This window comes from Scyliorhinus canicula, chromosome 12 (assembly GCF_902713615.1).
Source record: "Scyliorhinus canicula chromosome 12, sScyCan1.1, whole genome shotgun sequence".
NCBI classification, from domain to species: domain Eukaryota; kingdom Metazoa; phylum Chordata; class Chondrichthyes; order Carcharhiniformes; family Scyliorhinidae; genus Scyliorhinus; species Scyliorhinus canicula.
In genome coordinates, this window is record NC_052157.1 from 13,845,719 (window position 1) to 13,858,365 (window position 12,647).

General features: G+C 43.1%; 1 protein-coding gene across 5 annotated transcripts in view; it reads left to right on the forward strand.

Moving 5' to 3' along the window:
• chd2 (chromodomain helicase DNA binding protein 2) overlaps positions 1-12,647 on the forward strand; it is a 105,767-nt gene that overhangs the window by 661 nt on the left and 92,459 nt on the right. For all 5 annotated transcript variants that reach the window (XR_005462511.1, XR_005462510.1, XM_038813434.1 and 2 more), the window contains exon 2: positions 83-338. Coding sequence is in view for 3 of the 5 variants with exons in the window: in XM_038813434.1 (XP_038669362.1) it covers positions 280-338 (59 nt within the window). In the remaining 2 variants the exon portion in view is untranslated. The remainder of the gene's footprint in view (positions 1-82; positions 339-12,647) is intronic.

A 12,647-nucleotide genomic window follows, 5' to 3' on the forward strand; every position in this document is an offset into this window, starting at 1 on the left:
TACCTCGGCCTTCTTGTTTTCCCTCTTTTTTTTGTGTTACCCCCCTCAAAAAAAAAGAATGATTTGTGTGTGTTTGTTGTAGACAGGGGGACGGCGGTGCTGCTGAGCGCCCGAACAATGTCGATGCTGCGTCAGGGCTTTCCAACTCGACCAGCCAGCAGCTGACTGACTGACTCCGGCGGAGCAGCCTGCCTTCCAGCAACTTTGACAGGGCAGATCCGCCGATCCACGTGCAACCCCAGAACAAACCAAAAAAAAAAACCCTTCCTCCTTGCCGCGATGTCCAGCCAGGATAAAGCCCCCGAAGCAGACGGGTCGGACCGCAGCAACGCTTCCAGGTACCGAACCCGCTCCACTTTCTGTCCCCGTTCTTGTTGGGGGAGGGGGGGGGGGTGTCTTTGATCTACCTCGTTCGCTGGGGTGAAAACGCCTGCCACCCTAACACCCCCAACCGATTCTTCTTTTTTTACCCTTTCCCCCCCCCCCATAATCTTTAATCGATGACCTTGAGATTCCTTTAAAAAGCCCCACCCTGTTTTTTTTTCTGCTCGCAGTTTCTCCCAACTTATGATATGCCATTTGGGCCTATATTCAGCAGTGCAAGTACAATGTAAAGCTGTCGAGTCCACTTTTATTGTTTATTTCACATTCTAGCCATTATATTCTTTCCCTTCTCGTTGCTGTAGTAAGATGACCTTGTCGTTGCTGTTGCTGCAATGCACCATTTTACTCACAATGCAGACGGGGTTGAGACTTTGAGGATTCGGTGCCCATAGTAAACCCATAGAAGTAAATTGTAGTAAATATACTACAAAAAGTTGCATGAATGAAAAAAATTTCATATTTATAGATAAATTAGGAAGTGCCTGTTGGAAAGTTGCTCCTTTGTCTGTATTTTTATCACCACCACACCATTTCACTGTATGTCTTAGGGTATTTTATAAATTTTTATTACAATTTGGGGAAAAGTTTACAATGCTTCTTTCCCCATCTTATGTATTGGAATAATAATGTATGTGCTATATGCCTGGGCTGCTTGTTCTATGCTTCTATGTCCCGTGTCCCTGAAATACTTATTGCCTTTCTTGAGGATGTTTATTGTTGTGAATACACCTTTTTAAACTTTATTATAATTGTTTTAATTACTTTGCAACATTTCATTCCATTCCAATTTTATAGACATGTATCTCAGCTAATTTCATGACATTGGGCAGATGATGCATTTGTACAGCAAAAATGAAAGATATTTCTGAATGGCATTAAAACTGGGGAAACTTTATACTGAAGGATTCTATAACTTTTCATAATTGAACTTTTAACAGGTCAATGGATGCTATTGCCTAACAGACACCTGGCAATAGATGGAGTTTTAATTGAAAGACATTAACCTGGATTGAGAATATTTTGTTTACTTGTAAATTTGTTTGTCCTATGAAAATCATCTTTAAATATACAAATTCTTCAGTCAGCATAGTTAATAAATTGACAATATTTGAATTTCAGTTGCTTTTGTTGAGTGAAACACTGTAATATGGTGTCATCCTTATAAGATGTTCCACAGTAAAATAATATTTATTGGTTGCTGTTTTTTAATGTGATCATTGAAGAGTTTTGTTTCTCTGACATCAACATACCCCACTGAAGGTATTTTAACTGATATTGAACATAATTCACAAAAAGGTGGAAGCGGTCAGCTGTTAATTTATTGCAAAAACCATATATTGTAATAAAGTTGCAATATTCCTTTTTTCCCCTTTAAGATGAGTATATTTATATTTTTGTTGATTTCAGTGAAACTAGTCTCCAATGGCCTTGCCTGGAATTTGCTCTAGGTGGGCAGGTGGACCTTTACCTGAGGTTTAAGTTTCATTCCCTATTATGGTGGGATTGATCTTGGATTGGTTGCATTGTGTGGAGCTTTCATGCTGAATTAAGGTCAACCTGGTGGCTTGAACAATTGTAACCATTAGCTGTTAACCAAAAGTCCCAAGCTTCCCAGTTTAGGTGGTATTTGCTGTTTGGTGGGTTCATTTTGCAATTATGGATGTACAGTGGCTTCTAATGAAGCACTGTTGCCAATCAATCCACCTTCTATCTAATATTGGGATGTTGTGGGGTAGCGTTTTGGATGGAAAGAAGATCCTTTGCTGTGATTTACTCCACCTGCTGTAAAATTCCACCAGTAATCTGGAATTTGGCATGTCATTTGGCATACGTATATCTGGAGGGCTTTGAATTCCATTCCAGATGCTTGTTGGGTGCTTTGAGATCCCAAGTGTGTTATCTGCTGCTGGCAGATAGGTTCTTTCCAGTTGCCTTTCCTCCGCTTCACAGAAGGAATGATGATTGAAGTTGTCCATGCTGGATCAACATCTGGGATGGAAACATCTGTTCATTCCAACAAGGCACAGTCAATGGTGTCCCAAACCTGAGCCTTCACCCCCAAACTCCAGAAGCTCCAATGTATGTGTAATTTTGCCACTCAAACAGCTACAGGTGTGGGTTCGTTCTTGCAGACAAAGCTTGTTTAAAAAAGACGATCTTGTGTAAATAAAGTTGCCCGATCATACCTTGGGGTCTGGTGTCATCATTACATGGCCTGAGAAAATGACCACTTACACATCACTGGTACATCGTGACAAATCAATTCGCCATCCTTGGTATGTTTTGAGTTGATGATTTGTCACAGCGAGTAGTTTATCATGTTCTGGGGATACCAACATTTTCACTGCCTTTGGAATGTTTAATGCAAATGGTACTCATGCTGCTGTGTTTGGTAAGTGTAGAAATTCACAATCACTAGTGGAACATTTCACAATGTTGTATCACTTTTCTGAGTTATGGTGAGAAGATCAGCTAGGTCATCAGAGTTGAGATAGACGTGCATGTTATAAATTGCTGGTAAGTCCACAAAATGTCTTGAAAATTATAAAATGTAGTGGTTACATCCCATCTTTTCAATAGAAAGTTCAATTTTTTTTAAAACACATCGCAGTATAATACACAGCATTGATGGGTAATTTCTTAACTGCTGAACTAAACTCCAGGAGCTCCATCTTTGAACATTCGGATACAGTTTGGATAGAATTAGCGACTTCCAAGATCCAACACCCACAACAGGGCTTTCATTCTGCACGCTGGACAGTTTACTCAGTTAAAATGGTTTAATTTTCAAAAGAAGGCTGTGGAAGGGGGGGGGGGGGGGCGAAATTAATAATAGCAAAAAATACCCTTTTGCTTGCTGGAATCTGCTTTTCACGTTCCACAATTGTACAAGAAAACCTAGCCAATTCCTGTGGTCATCGACCTACCTTTTTATATAACTTGTCACTGAATTGGAGTAGGAGGATTTAAACTATGACCCCCTTGTTGCAAGGGTAGTGGTGAATAAATTGTTTGGGAATATTCTGCAATGGTGGGTTCAAACCTCACTGCAGCTGTCAATGTTTGTAATTTTATAGAAAAGTTTTGCTGATCATTAACATGTTTCTAAAGTGAGTGGTTTTATAAGCTGTTTTGCTGTATACTTTGCAATTTATTCTGGGGTGGTGGGGGTGCCTTATAGCGGCTCGTCTAAGTTTATTACCACTGGGTTACCAGTTGTGCTGAAATTTCATCGTCTCATTTTCTCATTCTGATCTTAACCAGCAGTGTCCATGGTGAGTTATATGCTATTGCATGGATTGGAAGTCATGAACCGTTTCAGTATAAATGTCAAAGTGTGGATATTTGATTAGATTTACTTTACTTTGATACCGAACTGTTAAAGAAAACAGTTAAACATTCAGTTTGAACTGAACTCGTGCTTCTGGAAATGAGAACTAACCAAGTACAATGCATAGATTGTTTCAGTCAAGTTGCTGGTAATAAATGTTTACCAATAAAATAACTACCCAGGAATATGGCTCTATGTGGATGTGATTAAAATATTCTCGGCAAAGGGAGCGATAACTACATTCTCGGATTCCACTTGTGAATGGAATCAGGCTTTTTGTGTTCCATCTGAGAGCATCTAGAAATCTTGTGACGGGAGAATCAAATGTTTAATTTCTATTGTGCAGTATACTGGGTTGTTTCAGGAAAAAACTGACCCAAATATAAATATGGAGTGTTATACAATGAGTTACTTTATTGTCGGCATGGTAATATACTTCACTTGGGGAACGTGTGATTGGTGATAGATCCTGTATTTGTCCAAATAAGTTGTGCAGTCGTGTTTCTTACATTGGAATCCAGTCAGTTATTTGGCAGCCATTTTATGAAGGTAGAAATGACTGGTGCAGAGCTTGTTTTCAACATTTCTTCAAGGGTTTTTGTTAGTTTTCTCCCACTAAATTAACTTGTGTGGCTAGCTGGAAGCCTGTGTGCGTGTGTCAGGCTATTTTGTGCAAAGTGAAGGCATTGGTGTATTGTTTAGGGGGAAAGTGTAGCTGTCTTTTTGAAGCTTATAGTCAGCAACAGCCAACTTCAGGGAGACAAAATGGCTCTGCTTTACGCTGCATAACTAGACAGACATACTGCATTGCATAGTGTAGTTAGGAAGTACAGGAAGCTGGTGATGATGTAGCTGAGTTCAAAGGTTGTGCTCTGGATTGTGATTGGCTCTCTGGGTAGTAACAGCGCTGCCTGCAGCAGAGCACTCGGAATAGCTCTGCCCTAAACTGACGTCACTGCTGCCTGTGAAAGCCTCCCTTGTCAGGCAAGCCGTTGTATTTAGCTGTGAGAATTATTGCTAGGCTTACACAGCATGGCAAACAAAAGTGACGAGGATTAATCAGCTATTTTCCTGCAAGACGTGCATTTATAAATATTTTCTTAATAAAACCTTTTTAATTTTCGGGTTTAAATTTAATCTTATTTTCTGCGTAATCGCCCACTTCAAATGAACCCTTTAAACATGCTTGAATGGGTGACCTCATTTTTGGGGGGGGGGGGGGGGGGGGGGGGTACACCACTGCTTATTTTTTCCACTTTTAAAAGAAAAATAATTAGCCTTACGCCAGGAAACAAACCCGTGCTTCAGTTCTGGCCCTTGGCTGTTCACAGCTCAGTTCCTACATTAGAATCAACCCTTTTGTCAGCTGAAGTGAGCTTTCTAGGATTAGTTCTTTTCATCCAGATGTGCTCTTTGATATAATGGTTCTTCAGGGTAACTGGACAGCTGGTTTGGATCACTGATCTCCTCCTGTGACCAGCTATTGTCTGAATATAGATTGGTTGAACCCACTCCTTGCGAACAAGGTCCAGTTATAAGTCTGGCAAAGGAATACTCTATTTTTAAGGCAGATTAGTCATTTTATAAATCTCTTTGCACAATTACTTCTTAAAAGAACCATCAGTTGTGTTCACCATAATGATCAAATAAATGTATATTTTTTGTCTATATTCTCCCTCTTTGGAAGATGTGAGATTCTTGAATATGGTCCCATCAGCACCAGTCACCTGCTACCTGGATCTAGTGGCCATTCTTTGTTATGCAACCCACGTAAGGGTACTAGACAGCACAGGCAGCTGCTGTGCTTCGGTTTGTTTACTATTTCAACACGGGCATCGTTTGGAAGACAGCATTGCCCATATCCTATTCCTCCAGGAGTGCTGAGCAAATTCATGCCAACCTGGGTGAGATCAGTTAATGAGACCTGATCATTTGAATACTGTTCCATGTCCAAACTGGTCAGCTCCTTATTATCACTTGGAACAGACTTGGGAATAAGACCTCCAATATTGTTTTTCTGGGACAATATCACAATATGTGGTATCTTTTACCCATTTGAGGCCTAGAGTGCACAAGGATCTTTAATCACAACTTCATATTTGTCGTGATGGTGAAACTGTATTTTGGGGTCCAGGGATTTGAACACCTGCACAAAGAAAGGGAGCTAAAAATTACAGTAGTTGATCTGTCATTTACTGTTACATCAGCGTTAAGGTTTCTGATGAAAATAACTGTTCAGAGGTTTGCATCAAAAGTATGCTGTACTCACAGGAAGCTACTTAAGCACTTAAATTTTGAGATAAGTACGATTGGGAATAGTACATTAATATATGCCGAGTCTTTTGACCGTTGGTCTATAAAATGTATTTCTGACTTTATGCATACGTTGATCAACCAAAGCTCCGTTGCCCATTTTCTTACTCCCTTGTCCAGCCATGAAGGATGGTGCACAATTCTACAGTTAACCAGAGAGGATGGCTCCACAACTATACCGATTCTCAATGATGGAGGAAGCCCAGCACATCAGTGTAAAAGAGATGGCTGAAGGCACTGGTTACAACATAAGAAAGGGGCTGTCATAACACCGCAGCAGCAGTGCTGAAGACATGCTCCAGAACTAGTTGCACCCCTAGCCAAGCTGTTCCAGTAGAACTACAACAATGGCATCTACCTGATGATGTGTAAACTTGCCCACTTATGTCCTGACGGAAAAAAGCAAGACAAATCTCATCAGTCGACTCTTGATCATCATCAAACGATGGAAGATGCCGATGGCACTTAGGCAGCAGTGACCTGCTCCCCATCTTTGGATTCCACTCAGCCTCGACCTCATAGACTCATAGAATTTACAGTGCGGGAGGAGACCATTCGGCCCCTTTGAGTCTGAAAGGCCCTTGGGAAGAGCACCCTACTTAAGCCCAGGCTTCCACCCTACCCCCGTAATCCAGTAACCACACCTAACCTTTTGGATACCATGGGGCATTTTTAGCACGGCCAATCCACCTAACCTGCACATCTTTGTACTGTGGGAGGAAACCTATGCAGATACAGGTAGAAAGTGCAAACTCACCACAGTCACCCAAGGCCGGAATTGAACCTGGGACCCTGGAGATGTGAGGCAGCAGTGCTAACCATTGTGCCACCGTGCCTCATTGCAGCCTTGGTCCAAACATGGCCAAAAGAGTTGAACTCAAGGTGAGTTCATGGCAATGCTTGATCAACTGCGGCATCAAACAGCCCCATCATAATTGAAATCAGAGGGGGGAGGGGAGGTTGGAATCAGGCCTTGCACAAAGGAAGGTGGTTGTGGTTGTTGGCAGCCAATCGGTTCCTTTTGAGGATGCCTGCAGGAATTCCTCTGTGAACTGCCCTAGCCCCCACCATCTTCAACTGCTTCATCAATGATTTTACCTTCATCGGGAGATCAGAAATGGGAATCTTCACTAGTGATTGCACAATGTTCAGTACCTTTCACGATTCCTCAGATACTGAAGTATACCTTGCTCGTTGGACGTGGACTTCATTCGTCTTGGATGATGTGTGACAGATCTAACCATCTCCCAAGGACATTCAATGCCATTGCCATCACTAAATACCCCATCATTAACATTCTGGGGGGTCATCATTGACCAGAAATTAAATGGAACCAAGCATTTAAATACTTGGGCTATAAGAGTACGTCAGAAGCTAGGAATTCTGCGGTAAGTACCTCCCCTCCTGACTGTCCAAAGCCTGTCCGTCATCCACAAGGCACAAGCTTGATGGAATACTCCTCACTTACTTGATGACTGTAGTTCCAACGGCAATCAAGAAGGTTAAAAGCATCAAGAAAAAGCAATTTGCTTGATATGCATCTTCTTCCACAACCTTAAACATTCACATCCTCCATTGCCAACGCACAGTAGCAGTAGTGTGTAAATATACAAGATGCAATGCAGCAGCTCAACAGACCTCCTTTGATAGAACCTTCCAAATCCGTGACCTCTACCACTTTAGAAGGGCAGCAGATTCTTGGGAACACCATCTGGAAGTTCCCTTCCAAGCCACACAACATCCTGACTTGAAACTATATCACTGATCCTTCACTTGTGGGATCAAAATGCTGGAATTCCCGCCCTAACAACGTTAGGGGTGTGCCTACACCACAGTGATTCAAGAAAGCGGCTCACCATCCTGGGGGGCAACTGAGGATGGGCAACAAATGCTAGCCATACCAACAAGGCTCACCTCCCATGAATGAATGAAATTAAGCTGACAACACGTTCCCCATCACTCATCATCCCTGTGCGCGCGAAACTACACTGGCCCCCCCAGTTCCAGCATCAACTCTACTTTTAAAATAATTATTCTCATTTTCAAACATATGCCCTTCCTTCTATCAGCTATTTGCAACTTTCTGGCAACAATATTCTGAAACTATTATTGCATCAAAATAAGTAAAATCCCGTTATGCAGAATAGTCTAGTGTGCACCACGAAGGATTTTGAAGTTGTGCAATGCACAATGGTGTTGCCAGTTCGTCTTCATAAAATTCCCACAATGCAGAAGGAGGCCATTCTGCCCATCGAGTCTGCACCGACCGACCCTTTGAATGTGCACTCCACCCTGCCCTAGCCCCGCAACCTAACCTGTACATCCCTGGACACTAGGGAGTAATTTACCATGACCAATCCACCTAACCTGCATATCTTTGGACTGTGGGAGGAAGCTGGAGCACCCTGAGGAAATCCATGCAGATACCGGGCGGATGTGCGAACTCCACATACCCAAGGTCGGAATTGAACACTGGTCCCTGGCGCTGCGAGGCAGCAGTGCTAACCACAGCCATCATGCCGGCTCTCTGTTGGGCTATGCTGATCATCGGTGTGCCGCATCAGCCTGAATCATAGTGTGCCGGCCATATCATTGTAGTCTGTTGGTCAGATCATTTTGAGAGGCTACTGGCCAAGTGCCAACAGGAACTATGTTTTTAAGCTGTCGTACCTATCGTCTAGGTTTGGGCATCGCTGGCAATTGGCAGCATATTTCCTGCTGCTACTTGGCTGAGAAGATGGCGGCGCAATTATAAACCACTGACAGTGGTTCAGTGCAACTGAAAGGCTGACTAGGTTGCTGAACGGGGAGGTTTAGGGTTAACGATATTATTGTGGGACTGGAGGTCACATATGGACCAGATCAGGTAGCGGTGGTGGGTTTAATTTCCATTGGAGTTAGTGAATCAGTTGGCTTTGTGCCTCAGTCTAGCTGCTTCATGATGTTTACTGATGGCAGCTTTTTGTTTTTATTTCCATATTTCCTTGAAACTGAATTAAAATTCTCAAATTACCACAATAGGATTTAGTGTGCACTGTCAAGATTATTAGTCCCCCACCTTGGGATCACTTGTTGTGTAACAGGATTCCCTTCTGTACTTGCGCTTAATCAACTCAGCCATTGAAAAACTACATCATTCAGGTACAGCAAGACTTTGGAGACCTAATGCAACATTCCTGGACAACAGGACCTTGTATAGACTATTGTCCTTTTTTAGTAAATTTAGCTTTGGCTGAAGAAACATTTTGTACAACAATGAGAGTTATGGTTTTACAGCAATGTATTGAAGATCATAAATGATGACTCTACTTTGTCCTTTTAAAAAGCATATACCCCTTCAAATAAAAACTGCAGGAATGAATCCTTTCCACACCGAATCCAGTCTGTGCTGTCCACTCAAAGTTACATTGGTCTTTTTAAAAATGTAATTTCCGGGATGTGGGCATCGTTGATTAGTCCAGCATTTATTGCCCGTCCCTAGTTGCCCTTCAGAAGGTGGTGGTGAGTTGCCTTCTTGAACCGCTGCAGTCCCTGAGGTGTAGGTGCACCCTCTGTGATGTTGAGGGAGTTCCAGGATGTTGATCCAGCGACAGTGAAGGAACGGCGATATATTAAGTTGGGGTGCTGAGTGACTTTGAGGGGAACCTCCAGGTAGAGGGGTTCCCAGGTATCTGCTGCTCTTGTCTTTCTAGATGGTAGTGGTCGTGGGTTTGGAAGGTGCTGTCTAAGGAACCTTGGTGTGTTACTGCAGTGCATCTTGTAGATGGTACACACGGCTGCCAGTGTGCGTCGGTGGAGGGTTTGAATGTTTGCGGAAGGAGGAGCAATCAAGTGGGCTGCTGCTTCCTGGATGGTGTTGAGCCTCTTGAGTGTTGTTGGAACTGCACTCATCCATTATACTCTTGACTTGTGTCTTGTAGATGGTGGACAGGCTTTGGGGGTCAGGAGGTGAGTTACTCGCCATGGGATTTCTAGCCTTTAACCTGCCCTGGTAACCACAGTATTAATATGGTTAGTCCAGTTCAGTTTCTGATCATTGGTAACCCCAAGGATACGGATAGTGGGGGATTCAGCGATGGTAATGCCATCGAATGTCAAGGGGCAATGATTAGATCCTGTCTTGAAGGAGATGGTCATTGCCTGGTACTTGTCAGCCGAAGTTGGATATTGTCCAGATCTTTCTGCAGTTGGACATGGACTGTTACATTACCTGAGGAGTCGCGAAAGGTGCTGAATGTTGTGCAGTCATCCGCAAACATCCCCACTTCTGACCTTGCAATGAAAGAAAGGTCATTGATGAAGCAACTGAAGATAGTTGGGCTGAGGACACTAGCCTGAGGAACTCCTGCAGTGATCTCCTGGAGCTGAGATGATTGACCTCCAACCACCACAACCATCTTCCTTTGTGTCGGGTATGACTTCAACCAGTAGGGAGTTTCCCCCCTGATCCCCATTGACTCCAGTTTAGCTTGGGCTCCTTGATGCCATTCTTTGTTCTGCTAAAACCTGCCTCTTTATTGCACACTTCCTTTCAGTTCACTGTTTAGTGTAAAATTGCTGTTTGTTGGGATCTAATTGTTGTCTGTCCCTTGTTTTACTCTTTTGGAGTGAGGATCTAGAAGCTGTGAAGTATCAATCCCATCGTTCAGTCATCATCTAAACACAGCCTCGAGTAGTTGATCTTAAGCAACTTGTGAGCAGAAACTATTTGAATTTTAATGCAGATTACTCGCAGTCGTTATTTTTTACTTTCATTTTTGGACTTAAAAGACCAACCTGTTGCTATATAGAGGGAGGATGTGGAGAAGAACAAGTCGATGCTTCCGATAGCACCTTTACTGTGCTGGCAGGATGAAAGATATATTTGAGGCAACAGCCCACAAGATGTTACCCACTTATGACATTTTTGATGTCCTTGTATAGTCACAGCTCTTTAAGCTGCAAGTTTAAACAGCTGTTTTTGTTCCATACAAGTGATAGAAAATACTGTGGTAAACAATCCACTCCACCCCAACCCTTCAGCAAACATGCAACCATAAATAAATAAGGGAGCCAAACTAACCAATAAAAGCTGTCCCTGCCTTTGCAGCTGTGATGATCCCACACCTACTGAAGTACTTTTAAAGTGTGGTCATTGTTGTAGTGGTAGAAGTGCAGCAGCCAATTTGCCCACCGCAAGCTCCCACAAACAGTAACGCGATCATCTGTTTTTGTGATAGTAATCGAGGGGTAAATATTGCCCAGGATACTGAGGATAAACCAGCTCCTTGGGACCGTTTACTGTCAACTGGAAAGACGAGCGTGCTTTGGTTTAATGTCTCGTCCCCAAAAAAGGCACTTCCCTTCCATGCCCCAAGCTGCACTGGAATGTCAGGCTTGATATTGTGCTTAAGTGCTGGAAAAGGACTTGAATCTACATCTTTCTGGCTCAGACGGGAGAGTGCTACCATCTGAGCAAGTTTGTATTCCTCCAAAATAATTTGGTATGTTTGGTATTTGGACTGTTATAAACTTGCATTTATAAAGCATTTTTTTCACAATCTCCAGAGATCACATTTACTTTTCAGCCAAATAAATACTTTTAAAGAGGCATCACTGCTAATTTTGGAGCAGATCCCACAGATATGAATGTGAATTGGTCTAGTAGTTTGAAGGAGGGAGGAATATTCACCCCTTTTGCATCTCGTGCTCTTCAAATACTGCTGTGGAGCCTTTGGCATTCGTCAGAACAGACTGTTTCCGTTGAGCACCTTGGCTAAAAGGCAGCTATTCCAATGACGCAGTATTGCCTGAGTGCTGCACAAAACATCATTGTGTTCCACAATGCCTTCTCCCACTTTGCTTCATCTAATCCTATCGGCATACTTAAATTCGTTTTCATAGAATTTACAGTGCAGAAGGAGGCCATTTGGCCCATCGAGTCTGCACCGGCCCTTAGAAAGAGCACCTTACCCAAGCCCACACCTCCACCCTATCCCTGTAACCCAGTAACACCACTTAACCTTTTGGACACTTGGCAATGAATCATAGCCAATCCATCTAACCTGCACATCTTTGGACTGTGGGAGGAAACCAGAGCACCCGGAGGAAACCCACGCAGACACGGGGAGAACGTGCAGACTCCGCACAGACAGTGACCCAAACCGGGCATCGAATCTGGGACCCTGGAGCTATGAAGCAACCGTGCTAACCACTGTGCTACCGAGCTGCCCATAAGTAAGGTCACCGTAGTCTCGGATGACCATGGGCTGCTTTCCCCTTTATGACTGGTGGTGATTTAACCCGAGGGGTCACCGCACCTCAGGCGAGGCTCAGAAGGCGGGGCTTCATGAATAACCTCAGCCGGTGTGAGAATTGTACCCGCTGGCCTTGTTCTACATCATAAACCACCTGTCCGGCCAACTGAACTAAACCGACCTGCGTACATAGGAATTTATACATGATGTACATTTATTCACATGGGGATGTACCTGACAGGAAGAGAAGCATTAAGGAGTCCAGAATGTTTTTCTCACAGAAGGATGATGGTTAAGAGATGCTCGTCAGTCAATAGAAAGACAAAAAAGCAAGCAAATGTTTTTGGTGCAAAGTATTTAAGAGTTTCACCTAAAACACTAAT